This window comes from Drosophila subobscura, chromosome E (genome assembly GCF_008121235.1).
Source record: "Drosophila subobscura isolate 14011-0131.10 chromosome E, UCBerk_Dsub_1.0, whole genome shotgun sequence".
NCBI classification, from domain to species: Eukaryota; Metazoa; Arthropoda; class Insecta; order Diptera; family Drosophilidae; genus Drosophila; species Drosophila subobscura.
Window position 1 is genome coordinate 12276586 of NC_048531.1, and position 19004 is coordinate 12295589.

At 44.3% G+C, this 19004-nt stretch overlaps 1 protein-coding gene across 9 annotated transcripts in view; it reads right to left on the reverse strand.

Annotated features, from left to right (window-relative positions):
- Positions 1-554: 554 nt before the first annotated feature.
- LOC117890238 (dystrobrevin beta) overlaps positions 555-19004 on the reverse strand; it is a 33022-nt gene continuing 14572 nt past the window's right edge. The window contains exons 2-11 of one of the 9 annotated variants that reach the window (XR_004648564.1): positions 15158-15268; positions 5213-5560; positions 5055-5140; positions 4143-4963; positions 3476-4085; positions 3080-3205; positions 2620-2685; positions 1860-2282; positions 1453-1496; positions 555-1148 (exon numbers count right to left, since the gene is read on the reverse strand). Coding sequence is in view for 7 of the 9 variants with exons in the window: in XM_034794977.1 (XP_034650868.1) it covers positions 1900-2282; positions 2620-2685; positions 3080-3205; positions 3476-4085; positions 4143-4963; positions 5055-5140; positions 5213-5547 (2427 nt within the window). In the remaining 2 variants the exon portion in view is untranslated. Of the gene's footprint in view, positions 1149-1452; positions 1497-1859; positions 2467-2619; positions 2686-3079; positions 3206-3475; positions 4086-4142; positions 4964-5054; positions 5141-5212; positions 5561-15157; positions 15614-19004 lie in introns of those variants that run through there. The other 8 variants (XR_004648563.1, XM_034794978.1, XM_034794977.1 and 5 more) reach the window with 8 other exon arrangements.

Below are 19004 nucleotides of genomic sequence, written 5' to 3' on the forward strand. Positions count from 1 at the left end.
AAGATACGATAATTTAGGCGCGCATTCAAAAACTCAGCCTGCAACGTTGGAGCCGAATATGTACCAATAATCTGATTAATAGAATAACAATGTGGAATTTCTTGGAATCCAAATATCTTTGGTTTGATTGTTTAAAATGTTTTTATTTAGATTTCGCATTTTGCAATATTATTCAGTATTTGTATGCATACTTTCTATTAATTTCTGGGTTTTTTCTTTCGTTTTCTATGCCTTTATGATTATATTGTATAACATTTTGTATGAATGAATATTATAGAGTGATAATAATATAAATTATGTATGTAGATCGAGTTGGATCGATGCTGTCCATGCGCCTAGTTTCGTTTTAGTGTTCAACATTGGATTGGTATTTAATTTCAATTAATTTAATTAGTTATTGGCTTTACCGTATATCAAAGTGTGTGTGTGTGTATTCATTAGATCGGGCGCTTAGAATTTGATTTTGATTTCTCAACAAGTATCTAGTATTAAGTACATGTTTAAATGTCTATATCGTATTTATATTTGTATTTGCATTACGTGTTTGATTTTCACTTTGTTAATAAATATCCGCTTATGCAGGCGCTTAAAAGTCTAAAAGCCAAATACGAAATCGTAAAAACCTAAATTAAAAAAACTCTCCATCTATCCATGCTCCCATCTGCTTCATGGGGAGTACGAACATCGAAAGTTTCCACGAGATTCAAGAGATTTGCGACTTCAGAGTGCAGTGCAACTGCGAGTCTTATTCATTGCTTCTTTACTGTGTGTTTGCATAAAATATAATAATATAAATATGTAGGTGCGGTACTATACCGCTGCGCAAAAGTATAAATTGTAAGGATTAAGGATTAGTGTAGGCTACGACTACCCCATAAAATAATCAATAAATAAATTGCTCTAAGTCAACATATGAGTTAAGATAAAAAGCTAAGCGAGAGTCGCCTTCTGCATGGTATCAGCTGCCGCGTACGAGTACTCCTCCAACCCAGTGTGTTCCAGTCCATTGCTGCTGCTGCTGCTGCTGCTGCCGCTGCTGTTCTCCTGGTGGGTATCCTCCTGCACTTATCCACTGAGACGAATTAGTTATTTTGTGAATTAAGACTCCATTGTGCAAACTGCTCCTGCCATTGGCTATTCGCATTTGCCTGTGATGGGGCGGAAGAGAGAGGTAAATTCGGTTTAATTTCGAGACATTGCAGTGACAAATATACGATATAGCCATACTCAAGTAAACTCTGGCATGCAAAGGCAATCGAAAAGTGGAAATCAACTACACTAGCTACGGGATACAGGATATAAGTAGAGATATAGATAAAATATATATGATTGTTTTTATCGGGTGCATGTCTAAGTAGGAGTAGTAGTAACAAGAATTACAAATGATAAATACAACGACAAGAACAACGTCAAGAATCAATTTGAGGAGGATTTCAGAGCGAAATCCTTTACCTTTTCGGTCCACTCTTGGTTATATGATTGAGATTCGTCGAAATCTGTAATTGTATCAAGTTTTGCGATAAACATACATAAGTGTCATTGATAAGACCAGAAAGAACCAAACAAAAGATCCAACAAACAAAGATAATTCATTCGATTCTCGATTTTCAGATTTCAGTAAGCAGCCAACACATGAAAATAACGAAATCTAAACTAACTAGGATGGGCTGACAGAGGGCTAAATAGACAGATACGATTGAGAGTGCGATCTATGTAGATAGAATGGAATAGAACAGAGCAGCTTGGAGTGGAGTGGAAACCTAGACAGCTACCTGCGAGTGAATGGATTGGGTGAGCGATTCAAGATGTCTCTAGATCAATGGCGAAAAGGCAAAAAATATTTTGTGGATATATTTTACCTGAACGAGGAGTATATCTTGTAACCTAACGACGAACGGATTATATATTCAAACTATACTTCATGATATAAGCGTGCATTATCAACTGCAGTTCATCGATTGTCTCACCGATCTCGTGCAGGCCCGGGAACCCCGCCTGGTCATCGTCGATGAAGAGTTCGGGATGGTTCCGATAGCCCAGAATGCGGTTCACCTGCGACTGCTCATCGCCAAGGCCAAAAGTATAATCGAAATGAACCGGCGACAAGCGGGAATCATCCATATCTGAATCAGAGCCTGGCTGCGTCGTCCCGACGGCAGAGGCGCCTTGGCACTCGTACTCCCCGTCGGTGCGGAAGATCTCCTCATACACCTGGCAGTTGCACTCGTTACACTCGCACTGACTCGAGCCCGAGGACTCGCCGCCCTCGACGTGACGATATTCTTTTCGGGTTTTGTTTGTTATTCAATTTTTGGAATATGTATTTGCCCGTTTCGTTGCCACACAAGAAATGAGGCAAAAATGATAAAAAGAAAAAAAAGAAACCAAGGAACAGAGAAGTAGAAGCGGAAGAATCAACTCAATATTTGCAGCATTTTTTCTTATGCCGTCTGTTTGGGTAATAATCTAAAATCAAAAGCAAACAAAAAGTAAGAAAAACACAATTGAGATTCAGCCTCAACGCAGGCCTCGAAGTAGGAGGTTGTAGAGGATAGGGTACAGGACAAGAGCAACGACGTTGGCACCAACGCGACAGCGACAGCGACCAGGACAACTTACCCAGCGGCAGTATGAAACGAGCCTGGGGCAGGGAGCTTCCACTTTGTCCAGGTCCCGCTGCCCGTCCTGCAAAAGCGATAGAGAGAGAGAGAGACCCCAAAAAAACATACGCACACAGAAACACAGAGAGGTAAGCGTGGAGAGTGGATTGTACATTCCATTCAAGGCGGTGATTGGGTTGTGATTGCAGTGGAGAGGGTGAGTGGAGGCAGGTGGTGGCTCTACAAGCGGTGCTACTACATATCATTCCAGGTGCTTCTAACTGTAGCGGTGCATGAGCAGTCCAAGCAACTGGCGGGATCAGATCAGCAAATCTTCATTAGCAATAGCAACTGCATGTCTGCATATCGAGAAGCTTTTAGCGGGGAGCTCATCACAGACATAGACACAGACAGAGAGAGAGAGCGAGAGAGAGAGTGAGCAGAGTGAGGCGGAGAGCGGGGGGGATCCAACGATTTACCTGCATTCAGGTCGCTGACCATGTGGGTTATGGCCGAGGTTATATTATCGGCGGCCTCATTGAGCTCGGCATCGGCTGGACTGGGACTGGCATTGGTGGGACTGTTGGTGCGCATTGGCGGTGGCGCTGCGAATGCGAAGCGTTCAAGAAATATGTGTGTGTATGGTGTTGGTGTGTGTTTTGTTGTGTGTGTGCCACCGTGGGGTGTTTGCTCCTCTCCAATTGAGGAGAAGGAGCCATTGAGTGGAGAATTCATATTAATATCTATCCAACTGTTTTACCATCCCAAAAATCTCACGCGTTAACCAATTCCCAAAACAAATTTCAATCAATTTTGGACAAGACGCAACCCAAGGTTTTCCCTCCCTCCATCCCGCAACCCCCATCCCTACTCACTTGCACTGCCATTGGCCGCAAAGGCGCTGCGCATGTCGGTGCTGATCAAATTGAGCTGATCCAGTTGGCTCTGGCTGAAGGGTCCATGTCCCTGCTGTTGCTGCTGCTGCTGCATCTGTTGTTGCTGCTGGGCCTGCATCATTTGCTGCTGGCTGACCCTCACTCCAGGTCCACCCATTGGATGCTGCATTTGCTGGGCATGCAGGGCACTCATCGGCGAAGTGCCAAGGATGCCGGCTCCCCCTCCGCCCGGCATGGGCGGCGACTTGCCCGAGCGAGGACTCGAGTTGGGCGTGGACCGGGGCGAGGCAGTCTGCTGGTTCTTCAGCATTCGCATTAGTCCCTCCAGTTGCTCCATTAGCTGGCGGCGCGAGTCCTGCAACGCACCGAGATGACCCTCCAGCTCCCCTTTGCGCTGTCGCAACGCACGCAACTCGTTGATCAGGGCCGGATTCTCGGGGGCCATCTGCTCGGTCTCCTGCTGGCGACGCAGGCGGGCTATCTCCCGCATAATCTCCTTGTTCTTCGACTCCAACTGGGCGATCAGCTCACGCTGGGCACGCGAGTTGTCCGTGCCAATGGGCGTGGCACTCTCCGACATATTCGAAGGCTGCGGAAAAACAGATTGGATGAGTGGCTGGATTGGCTAGTGGCTGTTGCTACTCACTGCTCGGTTCTCCTGGGCCAGACGTGCCGCATAGCGGGCAATCAGGCGATGCTCCTCATCGTTGGCCGAGGCGGCGGCTAGCCTAGAGATGGTGGTGCCGCCGCCGCCAGTGCAGGCGGCACTGTCTATGCTGCGGCCGGTGGCCCGCGAGTCGAGGGTGCTGGAGCGGTCGAAGATGCCGGGCGGTAGGTGGCCGTGGTGGGCGCCGGCGAGGGCCAGCGTGGGATCGTTGAAACCGTTGTGCGAGGGCAAGGGCGAGGGCGGCACGATGTGCGACAGGTTGAGGGTCTTTTCGGGCTGGTCCGGGAACCGTGGCAACACTTGCGTCGTCTTCTCGGGCACACAGCGGAAGCTCTTGCGCAGCGAGTGACCAATCTGTTTGCTGGGCGACTTGTAGCTCGAGTACTCCTTGACCTCGTGATCGTTTTGGTGATTCAGCGATGTCTTGCCGTGCCAAAAGCACTCCTGGCACAATTGGTAGGCGTGGCACCGCTGACAACGGTAACGAAATCCGGTGAAGTTTTCCTTGTGGCAAACAGAGCAGATCGTCGGATGCACAATCGTCTCCACGGTGGCCAGCCTGTGCAGCAGTGGCAGCCACACGAGGCACGAGGGGCCCGGTTCGGACATAAGTGTTGCCATAAAATCGTTCACCGTCACCTTGTTCTCCGCCGGAAAGATCTCCTCCTCGAGCCCCTCCTTGTAATGGAATGTGGGCGACTCATAGACAGCCGCCGGCAATGCCAGCACCTCCCGCAGGAATTCCCCCAACTTCCAGGCCACCAGCTGTCCGGCTCCATCCGAAATCTGTGAAAAGATATCTGCAACGCACGAAATAGAACATGGATTAGTCTGTAGATGAAGTCTCGCTCTTTCTCTCTCTCTCTCTGTCCAAACTGACCCCTTACTCACATCTAAGTTTGTCCACCAGCTTGCCAGAGCACATGGTGGCCAGTGCCACTTTGATGGAGAACACACGAATCTTTCCCGAGTTATCACTGCGAAGATTAAGAGAATTAAATATATTTTTAAAGAGAATTTATTAATAATTCCAGACAATTTCCACGCACCTTGTATAGGCAGCAAGCAGCCAGTTGAGCAAGAGACCCGCCTTGGAGTCCACCGGCACCTGCTGGGCGGTGGGCAGACGTTTGTTCAGATTGTGATACAGCGAGGACACGAGCGTCTCCAGCCGTGCCACACTGACCTCGCTCTGTGGCTCCAGAGTGTTCAGTCCATTCTCGCGGAATGCCTCGATCACGTTCCAAATGTCCACCAAGTGCAGATTTGTCGACTTCTGTATGTAGCGCAGCTTCGAGGCTGTCCTGTACGAGGCGAAGCGTATGGAATCGAAGGTCTGTAGACGCAGATCCTGCAGGATGGCCACCCGCGGCTCCAGCTCCATTCTGATGTGCTGGCTGCAATTTAATTAAAACATAATGCCCACATACACATTATTATAATAGAACATAATAATAGTTTTCACAACAAACAAACTGGGTCACCGCTTGTGTGTGTGTGGGAGCCACAGGACACATACAGGACATACCAACACAGACATTCCCATCACCACTCCCAACCCCACATAGTTTGTTCTCCCTCTCTACTTTTTTTTATTACATGTTCCATTGTGTTTGGGCGTCTGCCTTCGACATCCTTCATGAGGTTGTCGTTGTCGTTATCGTCTGGCTGGCGGCAGCCACAGCAACGGAGGCCACTGTGGCACGCGTTGGCTCCCTCGTGGCATTCGCCGGATGTGGAAGTGAGCAATCCACAGAGGCAGAACTCCTCCACAGGCAGAACACCCTTCCATTTTGCAGCTACTGATTGGAACAATGCAAATTTAATAATCCGCCACCAACGCTCAAAAGTTTTTACTTTCATAAACCGCTTTGCCAGTCCAATTAATCGACAAAAGGATTCTGCTGTGCTCCCTATCTCTCCCTCTCTCTCTCTCCGCATGTCCCATGCGCAGCATCCTCATAATTTCCTTGTTGAGTCAATGGGAAGCATAATTCATGGAACGACAACTTCAGACTTCACAAGTTGCTGTCGCATCACGCTTCTCGTTCCAAGACTTCAAATTGATTTTCCAACTTTCAGAGCAGACAAAATAAAAAAACTCATAACGGATATAGACAAGAATGGTTTCGAAATGGAAAATATCCGGCAATCAATGTTCATACTGGTAGAAGGTAATACCAAAGTAGAGGCTACCAAAGTAGAGGCCAAAGTATTTCGTTTTTTTTAATTACTCGTAAAGCAAATGCATCCAAATCTGCGTTATACAGTATACGTTTTGCACTCAAAATGTACCCAGCAACTGAAGCTTTAAATAACCTTAACAAAAAGGAGAAAGAGGTCGTCTGTGAGTCATCAAACGAACAAAAAACAAAAAAATACCATGCAAGAAACGAGTAATCAGAGAACTTTTCCATGGAGATCTGGTTTCAATTTCTGTCTCATAGCTGGCACACACATATTGTGTCCTTTGCTGTCATGTCCTTTTCTGGCCAATTTAAAGAAGTCCTGCCATTTAAATGCTGCTTCCTTTTCCTGCCCCGTCCTCGTGTTTACAAAATGATATTTGTAGCAGACCACAGCGCCACCCACAGGGGGCTGTGGAGTGAGGGAACAAAAATGGAATTCAATTTCCAAAACTACAAACTTTTTGTGTGAAAGATGAGGAGCTGTTGAAGATGATGATGGCAGGGCATCAAGCCCGTGGAAGTAGAACTAGGAGGGAGGGCAGGATGCTGCTGGTGATGACTTTGATGATGATGAAGATGACTCATAAGGCGCTCTTCTTTTCCACCACTTGGGCATACGAAACAGAGCAACAACAGCCGCTGAACACATAAATACGAAACACACTGAACGAAATAAAGTTTCAATATGTAAATACATTATACATATGTATGTATGTATGTATGTACATATATTTATGTATTATTCGAATGGAAAGGCTCTAGTCCGCTAAGAAACCTTCTTAGAAATCTAAAAACATACAAAATGTATATTCAAGTGCTCGTTTAAAGGTTAGACCTGTTTTCCTTTTTGCAGTGTACACATATGCACCCACACACACTCGCACACACACACAACGCAATCACGTATTCGTGGAGAGCGATGCAGAATGCTGGGGAGCTTTGCAAACATTTGTGCACGAAAGTATGCAACAAGACCTGGCTGAATAATTTGAGTTTTGGCCAGGAAGGAAAGAGCGAGCATAAAGAGGAGGAAGGAGACAGAGAGCGAGAATGCAGAGAGGGGTGCGGTATGGTGAGGGAATTCCGCATTGCCAGGGGCTGCAGCTGAAGCTGCAGCTGAGGCTCTGCTGCCGCTAACGCCGCTGCTCCGAGCCCAGAGCGATGACATCCTGCTGCTCCTCTTCTACGAGTTTGTGCCAAGTGGCCGCCCTCCGATTACACACATACAGAAGGGCAAAGCAGGGCAGGGCAGGGCAGGGAAAGACCCCTATTTGTGTCCTTCAGAGAACTCTGCACTAAAAAATTCTCTTTTCAGTCGTTGTCAGCATAAATGTATGTGTGTGCGAGTGTGTACATAATGTGCATAAATAAATTCCATCGCAAAATGCTCTCACGACACCTCACCAAAACCCTCACGTTTTGCCCCTTTTAAATGGGATTTCCCCAATTGCCACTTTTGTGCTCTTCCAACCGCAATTGTTTCCAGGCCTTTGCCGCTGCTGCTGTTGCTGTTTTGGGGCTTTGGGGGAGCTGGTCAAGCAGCCGCAGTTCATGCAGATGTCTTGCCTGTTTTATTTAGTCGCCATTTACATGCATTTAATCTTCCCCAGCAAGCCGCAAAACTTTCCTAATCGAAACTGCTCTGCGGGCGACACTTTGACAAGAACTTTCGATGCAACTTTCAGACATCTCAAACGTTGGGTCTATGTCAACAGACTCGAATTTCATTACCGGAGGAAATTGCAATTGGTTTCAGGTTGGGGCGCAGCATCGCGATGGCTGGCTGGCTGGCTGGCTTCTCGGAAATGGGCTCACCGAAATGAGGGCAAGCTTAATATGTATTGTAGGTACATACATAAATATACATATATACAATGTGCATATAAATAAAAATGTACATATGTATATGATGTAGGCTATTTATGACATGAAATATCATAGAGATATTTCGAAATCTATCAAACTGTCATAAACATAATGCACAAAGCAAAAAGTGAGGGCTATAAACATGAATGGAAATGAATGTAAAAAGTTTCAAAATGTTTCGTCAAGATATAAGGATTATCCATTTAATCCAATCAAGATAACGAAAAGTTATAATTAACTTTTACTGAATACTTAGCAGAAACATTGAATCATTCGTCATTCACCCACTGCACAGGTGACCCCAAATGAACCCTAGTCCCAGGTAGAAGCAGGAGCTCACGTAGATGCTAGATTGGCTAACGGACCAGCAAGAAGGAGCTGGAAAAAACGGAGCAAAAAGGGAGCGAAGCCGCATAGATGAACTATGAATGGGTGGGGGTTGGCAGGGTGGCACGGCCGATGGCGTGTCCAGGGAACTGCATCAAAAGATTGCAAAGTTCTTCCCTCTGCATTGCTTTGCTTTTTGTGCTTTTCCCGCAACAGAAATTAAACAAGTTTCGGTTGAAAGTTGTCCCGTGTCCGGTGCCGTGTCCCTGTCCGTGTCGGTGTCCTGTTCTGTTCTGTACGCTGACTGCTGTGTTGTGTTCCATTTGCGTGCCAGAGAAATCAAAGTGAGAAATAACCAACCGAACACTAGCGATGATAGCCGGCCACATAATTTTGCAATTTCAGTCGCTCACAGAGAGCCAAGCAGGAATGGCAGAATAGCAGGGGGAACACCGTTTCGTTTCCATGAAAATTCCTGCTTTTCCGTTTCTGGAACGAGTCAACAGGCAGACAGAGCACGAGGTCGAGGTGGGTTTGCATGTCTGGCAAAAATGATGATCGACTAAAATCGCAGCAGGCCGTGCAATAACCTTTTTTTCCACCCAGCAAACCAAAGCAAAGGAAACCAAAGGCAGGGGCCAGACACTAACTGGAACTGCTACGTTCTTAATTGAAAAATTTAGCCAAACAATCTGCTGCCGCCTGAAACTTCGATATACACAACCACAGTGTACGCTCGGATTCATGAAACATCAGGGCACACAAGTAGTGAGTGATTTTTGGGTGGGAGCTTCACTGTACATGCAGACACGTAATTTCCTACACAGGAATGCAGCAGCTACACACACACACATATGTATGCTCCAATAGTCATAATTGATTGCTCCAAATGGGCGCCCAGCACTCCCACATTCGATCCAAAGGTACGACAGGAAAATCCAACTAAAATTAGTTCATGAACACAACAAAAAGCTCTGCTCTGGGCTGTGACGAAGCAGAAAAATAACCAACAGAAGACAGCAGAAGCACAAGCTGGAAGGAAGTTGTGTCCCAGTTAGAGGCAACTGTCATCATCCTCGTCAGACTGCACACGGAGTAATTATGTGTGCAGCGCACAAATAGGAGCATTCACTGTAGGGAGCATTCTCTCAGGGCGGGGGAGGGTAATGCCTGGGCAATGCTTGCATTGCCTGTGCCACTTACAACAACTCAAATGGTAAATGCAAAATGCAAAATGCACATTCCACAGCACCACAAAGTCCCATTAGTCGACGGATGCCGCTGTTGCTGCCTCTCAAGGATTACCAAAGGGATTGAGCCAGCACTATGGGGGGATTTGTGGGAATGGATTGAGAGCGCGGTGGACGCATAGAAGCGTTAGGACTTGAGGCCAAGTGGGAGAGTTGCTTCTTTGGTGTTGTTTTGTCAGCCCATGGCTTGAGAAGTTTACTTTTGCCATAATCCTCAGATATCTAACAGAGTCGGTTGGACTGTCACGTCGCTTTGCAGATAGCAATTGTGACAGCCAAAGAAGAAGACGAAAGCCGCAGCGCAGTCGATCGCCGTTCAGTCAAGGTCATGGGCGAGTGAGTGAGCGAAAGCGAGAGAGAATAAGTAATGCGATAAGCCCCGTCTTGCGTGAACTGTGTGACAAAAGAAAGTGCAAAGCGCGATCTGTTTGCTTTGCCTTATTTGTTGCAGTCTAAATGATCTACCTGGTGATGTGTTACTTTATTTGCGCAGTGTACAGCTCGCTCTCTCTCTCTATCTCTGTTGTGCTCTCTTTGCTTTATAGCTACTATATGTAAGAGCGCATTTGGTGGTATTGCTTGAAGCTTCAACTGAAAACAAATACATTTTCCATTACATTACAAATTGAATAAGCAAGTTAGCACGTACATTGGTACAAGGCCCGCACCTGCACTCAGATCTCAGCTGCCCACACTGTAAATCAACCCGTTACACATTCCTCTCGAAACATGCAAATTTCGCAATTGATTGAGCGAGAGAGCGGAGGAGATTAACTTGAGTTTGGACAGATATAGATCTCTCGGGGTGTGACAACGTTCCGCCAGACAATGAATGGATCCATCGATGACAATCCCTTGTATAATTAGCATAGATGAGTGAACGATTCTACGTAAATATTTTTCATTCTATACTTTTGTGACCTAGTCGAGGAGTCACGCCTTATTTTTGGCATAAACAAACCTTAGATGTTTGCGGGGAAGCCGCAAAGAAAATCGAAACGAAAACTCAAGCTAAAACAATTGTAAATGGTCAGCTAATTGCCCAAACGAGTCCAACAACGGACGGCGGGGGAGACAGACAGAACTATGCCAAAGTGTTTTACACAGATACACGAAAAGAAAACACGAGAAGGCGTTACGGGGTGTGTGGCGAAACCAAAATGTAGGGAAATTGTGTCTGCCATGGGCATTTCCCACTCGGAACTTTGCCCACGCGCGACGCCACAAAATGTCTTACGAAATGGAACATCAAAATACACAGCATTCCGTGTGGGCAGTTTTTCTCATTTCACGATCCATTTGGAGTCCCGCTATCAGAGGCAGGCAGCCAGCCAGCCAGTGATAGCGATCTGCAAATCAAATAGACCGCAACCGATAAGATATACTCGCATAGCTCGGGGCTGAAAAGAATCGCCTCTCTGCCTGCCTGTCTGTCTGCCACCATGTGTGTCTGGCTTGGGGGAAGTGAAAATTGAGCAATTTTTGTGCAATCTTTTGGCATGGGGCCGCTGACCACAGTCAAGTCAATCAACTGTAATCGGAATGAGAATGGAAATGGAATTTGAAACGGAATTCGAAGAGGTTGCGGCAAAGAAAACTGACAAGCACAAGCCGCAGCACATCGTACAACAAATCAATGCGGGCCAGGGCTAAAGTGGACTCAAGTCATAGACCAAGACCCACCTCCACCAAGTGGCAACGCAGTCTTCCGTCTGGCATACCATTTCTCTTTGGCGTTTGTTCTTACATTTTGTTTTTTCTTTTGCATAAATCTATAATGAGATTTAAAATGCAACTGTCGCAGATAATGGCATTGTCCAAGATTCCGAGCAATCAATGCAGCTTACTGGGCACGGACACAAGTATGATATAACATTTCAAAACGATTTAAATTCAACGTTCCACCACAAAATAATGATTACATTATAGCCCAAAATACACTCGCCCCACATAAATGTTTAGCAAATTCTCTTCATAATTATTTAAAATACCCAAAAAAATCGAATAAACAACAGCAGTAAATATGTATCGATATATAAACAATTAATTAAACTATTGGCACGTTTTTCTGAAGCGGAAGTTCATTTTCTAAATATTTTTAGTTTCCCACACAAATACAAACAGACATGTTTACAAACAAAAGCGAAAGCCGAAACGATTTCCTTTGATATTTCCCATTTCCCTTGGTATTGAATCAAGTAGGCATCGGAATCAATGCAAATTACAACGAGTAATCATTTCCAGCTGTCTAAACAGAAGCCCCAATGTCCGTCCACAGTAGGGTCCAGAATGTGAGTAGTTGATGCTACACATAATCTCATATCTATTGAAATTATCCTTTTTAATAGCCCAAGATCATGTCCTGCTGCAGACGTTTCTGTCGAGTCTGTCGTCGCTGGTATTGCAGTGGAAGTCCGACCTGCTGTTGTGGTGCATATCGTGGTCCCTGCTCTGGACCGTGCGGTGGCCCCTGTCATGGTTCTAGCTGTGGACCCTGCTGCGGCAACTGCTCCTGCTCCTGTGTGATGTGCTCTAGTGGCATCGGAACATGCGGTCAGCCCTGTGGCAGATCCTGCTTGCCCCGAAGGTGCTAATGCACTTGATGGATTAGTGGCGTTTGGATTTTACTGTGTGGGGTAATTGGGATTCTACAAAATTTTGTTGTATGTGAAATGAATACAAGTTTCGATCATCTTTTATAGGGAAAGGGGGTACCAGGGAGGGTGGACTGGCTTTTGGCTAAAAATAACCATCTTACTCATCCATGCGGTGCTTGAGGGGAGGCTTCACGCTCGACTTGCCTGCAATCTCGTTTAGCCACCGCCTGTAATGGAAATCCCTCTCGCCATACTTGAATGGGTCTTGGATATGGCCCCGTGGAGGAGCGGTGAGGAAGGAGAAGGGGCAGGCAAGGAGAGTAAATGCGATTACGGGCATAAACGATTAATTTTATTGCATTTAGCTCGGTCTCTTGTTTTATAAACTAATTAAAGCACACAGAGTGGACAGCTCCAGTTCTCTTTGACCCTGCTGCACTGCCCCATTTGCCCCCTCCAGCCATTGCCCGATTTGAACGGCTTGAACGACTTCAAAGCTAGACAAAACAACAGACAAAAAAGGGTTAATTGTCTATTCCATCCTATCTCCCTCCTCTTTCTTTGATGGTCCCTCTTATAAAATCCCTGGCACTCTTCCCACTCTTCCTTTCTTTTCGCTCTCTTGCTCGCAATGGAGGTTGCAGTTATTCTCATTCCAATACTCTTACAGAGGAGTCTTCTAACTTTCAAATATCTGATGCAGCAGACACTACATGCATACATAGACTTGCGACTTGCAAGGGTATCAGTTGCTTCGACTTCTCCTGAATTTTCATTCTGTTTTGCGTCTGTTTTCCATTTACTTCTTTGGTTTTGGGGACAAGTGAGCAATGTTTTCTAGGCCGAAATTACTCCGTGGCGTGGCCCTTGCTTCGAGTTCCCTTTGTGCTCTTTCTCTTGCCTTTGTTGTTGTCATGTTGTGGGTGGTTTGATTCTTTTTATGCTCTCTTTCTATGTTGTGCTTGCGCGTGTGTGCACTGCTCTTGTTTTACTTTTTTTTTCATGTCACGCCTCATTTAGCTTTTCACAACATTTCCACCAAGCGAACGAACACAAGCAACCGCCAACGTGTGTCGCACTCACTCAGAAATAGTATCTGGGAATCTGGAGCACTGCTTCCTAATACTCTTCACACGCCTCACACAAAATTAACCCAAACAAACTAGGGTAACCGTGTGTTTGGGAGCGTATCAAAGAGCTAGATCAAACTGGAGGAGTGTTCCATTGCGGCCACAAATATTTTATGTTCGGTTAATTGAATTTAATTGAAGGTAAAATCTTCCAGTTAATATCAGACTTATTCCTTACGGACAAATACAAGAAAGCACATAGTTACTTTTTGTTTACCTATTTCCCGCGTACAATCATTAAATAATTCTATACTAATTCCCCTTTGATTCATTGTAATTGATAGAAATAATGCATTACGTTTTATTTGATGCGAATTCCGATTGTGAAAATAATCTATGCAATTCTTTGAAAGTGAAATTTTCTACTATCAAGTGACACGCACACCCTCAAGCGATCTATTTATTGCTTGTTTATACTCGTAGATGGGTGTAGGTGTTGGAATTCCAACGCTCGACTCGTGTCGGCTTGGCTTGATTCTACATTTCGACGGCGCTTTCGGCTTAGCACCTGCTCTTCGTGTGAGCCGAGGGCCCCACTCTCGTTGCCTCTCACCTCTCTACCCGCCCAGACTGTCTCTTTCTGGCCAGTGGGGATGGGTGCTGAGCAGCAGTCGCCGTTTTTCAAATGCTAAAATTGGCGATTAGTCAAAATGATGTCACCGAGTTATTTTGATTGTTTTTTTTTTACTATTTGTATACATATTTGTATGTATACGTGCATATGTACTACATACTTGCTTGACTTTTGCATTTTGGTGACATCTTCCCTATAAATTCCAAATGATTGTTTTACTTTTCGATAGCTAAAGGTGAGGAAATGCGCTCTGCTGCCGATAAGCACCATGCTGGAATGTCTCGATGGGTTCCCTATCGGACGGCTGGCCCCCATTACAAATGACATTTTATCCACAACTTTCTGACGAAATCGAATTATTAATCATACTCTTTCAGCAGTTCGGTCTCACTCTATTGCTCAGAAGAGAAACTACGAGAATTTACATTCCTGAACAGCATCAGAATTTGTAGTGATTAAGCGGTAGTGGAGTTCACACAGCGCCAACCAAATCCATACACTGCCAGATAAACATAGTTTCAGCAAGGGTATTTCCAGGTTCGACCCCCGACTCGGCCCTATCATTCTCGCCCAATTAATCAGCAGACTGACAGTCTGCCATATGGCAACGGGGGCCAATATCTGATCTAATCGCCATTGAAAAGCATTCGTTCCTAATGAAAATTTAGCAAAATTAAGTTAAAACTCAATTGAACTCACCGCCTCACCCCTCACTCGATAAACCACATTAAATAACGACACGATGGACACGATGGTGGGGCAGAAGGGGACTCTCTGGGGCGTGGCATGACAATTTATTCGGTTAAAATATTTCAGAACGATTTCCAGACAAAAGCCACTGCACAGACAATGTGGCGAAGGGGGAGCCGAGTGTGGGGTAGACTGCTTTTTTTATGAATGAACATTTTCGCTGCGTCGCACACAATAACGGGAAAACTCTACTACGCAGCCCACGTCAAAAGAGGAATGAAAATTGAGCAATTTTCGCTGCACGAAGCCCGTTGGGGGGTTTGGTGATATTGCCATTGCTGTTGCTGTATTTTCCGTTATTTGTTGTTTACCTTTTGTAATTAGCAACGTTTCTTATGCGTCACTTTTTGCCCTGCGCGTCTTCGATGGAGTTGCGGCTGAGCTGCTGCTTCTTCTTCACTTCTTGTAACTAACTGTTTTTCCTCTTAACTTTTTTTGATTTCGATTTAATTTCACCTGCTGTTCGGACTGCAAAAATTTCACTTGCCAGAGAGGCTGCGCCCTTTGGCCCTTTGTACAAATATTTTAAGCCAATAAACTTCTTTTACACACACACACACACGCGCGGTAGAGCCAGGGCAGCAGAGCCGAGTTTGAATCCGCGCTAGAGCACATATACACGTTTAGATGAATGAAGAAGGCGAGAGAGGGGGCGCAGATAAACTTTCGCACGAGAGTTTGGCGTTGACGTGTTGGTACCAGCGCATATCTTATCAATTTTGTTTACCAAGTTTTTAAAAAATAAACATGAGATGTGCACCAGTGTGACCGCGGAATTATTGATAAAATATACCGTGAGAGCCTCGACAATATACCCAAATATACTTTTTCATTTTTAAAATATACCGCAATATACCGTAGTCTTAAATCACATTTCTCGATTTTGATGTTCTATTTAATCTTACTAGCTAGTTATTAGTATCCGCGCTAAAACAGTAATTTTATCCAATTCATAAATCAATTATCCACAGGATTGTCTAGTTTTCAAAATATCCTGAAAAGTATTAACACTGGAATAATACTTTTAACCCGATTGAAGAATAAATAATCCTTTTTAACATTACTACTATACGTTTTCTACATACCAATAAAATTTTTAGCAGGATATCGAAAGATTAAACAGAATATTTGAAGGATTCAATGTCTATATAAGATTAGAGACAAATCTAAGCAATGACATATGAAAATGAAGATCTCCTTAGCGGCTTTTTCTGCCAATATGGTTATTTGGCTTTATAAATGTAAGCATTTTATGGTATTCAGCAGTTCCTCTCTTTCTCTCCTCATTTTTGCGTCTCAAATGTGCGCACAGAAATCCCACAAAAATATACCAAAAAAACATTCGTGCACACTCACCTATCCCGTAAATGGTTAAGCATTTTCCTCGGTTTTGCTATTCTAATTAATATTAATAGCTCGCAAACCCTTTTTACACTAAACAAGTAACTTAATCCGATTGAAGAATCAATTTTGCTTATAATAAATACTCTTTTTTATTGGATTGTATACCTTATGACCTTATTTTTTACAAATTTGTATTTAAATTTTTTAAGAAGTGGAGGAAGCAAGGGACCTTTTCTTCAGTTTGTAAATGTATGTAAGTTATTAAAAGAGACACATGTATATTAACTGATAATATTGAAACTATTTAAAAATAGCGCGCGCAACAAAAAAAGGAAAATAAACTTTGCCTGAAATATTACAGTAAGCTCGGAGTGGTTTGGGGGGGCAGTTCTTATATATTTACAACAAGAATGGTGCTAGACTCTGGTTTATAAATGAAGTTACACCTTTCCTTTGCTAAGGAACACCGGATAATTAGGACAAAATCATCATTATCGTCTAACTAATCACCGATTTCTTTGATTTTATTTATTTACTTTTATTTGTATATACTCTCACTCATTTTCTACTACTAGTGGCCTTCCTCCTTCCATATTCCATAATAAGCAGTTAATTCCTTATTGGAAATAAATAAACACTATAAATCATATATTGTGTATAGTCAAATATTAATATATTTTATTTTATATTTAGTTGTTCTCATTAGTTGTTCAAACTCCCCTCGCTAAGGAACAGAGCTTTCAAAACTCCCTTAATAAACCAAGGAAGCTTTCATGGTGCGAAATTTGTACCAAAAACTGAGCTCTTGACAACATGTAAAAACGTTACAAAAATTCCAGTGGCGCCAGGTAAATTACACGGCGATTTTGTAACCTACGTGATGGAAATCTCCATGGAAGTTCTCTACTGTGTCTAAACGGTCAGGGAAATCCTCTCCTGTGTCTAAACGGTCAGGGAAATCCTCTCCTGTGTCTAAATGGTCAGGGAAATTCTCTCCGGCCAGAACCTCTCAAGCACTATTACGGATCCTTTAAACAAGTGCGGAAAAGGTGGGATTTTCGAAAAGTTCGTGTTTTTTTACCTGCTTGATATACCTTACTGTCACATGCCGAGATGCGCCATCTGTTGATATTTACACAAACTCCTTTTTCTAACTATCGATGCACACCCGTACTTTATGCGATATCTCAACATTTTACAGCACAGCAATTGGTGTCTCACTTGTGTCCTTCAGCCTTTGTCAGTAAGGACTCGTGTGCCTTCAGCAGCTAGCTGTTGTCAGTGAGCAAAGATGCGCGCCAACTTTTAAACTTGTTCCCCAATTTCTTCGCAACAGTTCGACATTTTCGTTTTTGTTTCCTGCCATTCATTGTCAGTTTTGTTTCGAGGATTAATAGAAATACTGTCAACGCTCACGTTTCGTGACCGCATAATGAACTCAACCTTTTCCTCTTTCTAATATTCTACGTGTAGCATTCAATTACGGCCCAGACAGCGCCACAAACCCCCCAAGCAAGAAGACAAGCAAATAATATGCGAAAGGAGCTGCTATTCTTATCCTTTGTTTCTCGCTAAAAAATGCTGTTAATATTTGCCATTCGCGGGAGAGAGCAAAGAGGAGCTTGGGCCGTGTGTGTGTGCAATTATTTGCAACATCATCTCGTATGACTTTCGCATTAGCGCTTGGGGATGTCGGGGGACGCACCAACGTCAATGACTGACAGTTTATTTAATAGAAAATTCGCCGAGTGTGTGGCTTGCGTTGTGTTTCTTTTCCAAATAGTTTTCTCCAACCCCCCCGCACACACGCACGCCCCAGGAGCAGTGACAAATTGTGTGGAAAATATGCATAATAAATGAAGCCACGCACTGTGAAATGTGAACTTTTCCAGTTATTAAGAGCAAGAATTCAGCGTAAAGTTTTAAGCGGGGCTAAAAATAGAGTAAAATGGTGCCCAAAAGTTGGATCCATACAAATTTGCAACCCGAATGTGAACTCTGCGATTAAAACATAATTGGTTTATTTGTTTATTAATTTTGTTGTTAATTTTCAAACTAATTTGCAAATCTTTCCACATCAATTACCTTTCTTCATGTCCAAAATATTGCTGGACAGCCCGCGATAATTGCATTTAAAAGCATTTATGTCGCTTTTAGCCATTCGATTTTTATCCTTTTTTTTCGCCCATTTGAATTGAATTTTATTGCAAGCAAAAAAAATCCCACTGCCCCTCTGCCCGCATGCAGACAGTGGCCGTCGCTCCATATGCTTTGCTATGGTCGAGCCAAACCGCATTAATGCCATGCAGCTACGCGGAAACAAAATCAGAGAGCGGGGTGGCCGGGGGAGACTCAAAAGGGCGGAAGAAGCAGCAGCAGCAGCAGCAGCAGAAGGAAGCTGAAAACAAAAAGAAAAATGGGAATCTAATAAAAATCCACTTTGTGCAAGTATGAAAAATGAACGATGAATTTCATTATAAATGCAAAAATATATTCACCGCTGCAGCGGCTGGTGGGTGGTTGCTGGCTGCTGGCTGCTGGCGCTTGGCATTGCTGGACATGGCCAGGCGGCTTCAGTAAATCTGATCAAAATCATTGATGCGTATAGGATGAGGATAAGCAGCGGCAGGATTGGCAGGATGCACCAGGATGCAACTGCAGCGGAACGTGGCGCACTTGCAAAGTTTTTTCTCCATCCCAAAGCCGCCCCCCACCCGCTGCCAGCTTTGTGTCGCTAAGCTGTTGATAACATTGATGATGACGACGCGGGATAACCGCAGTGATAATGTTTGGGCTGCCGTGCCAGGTGAACGC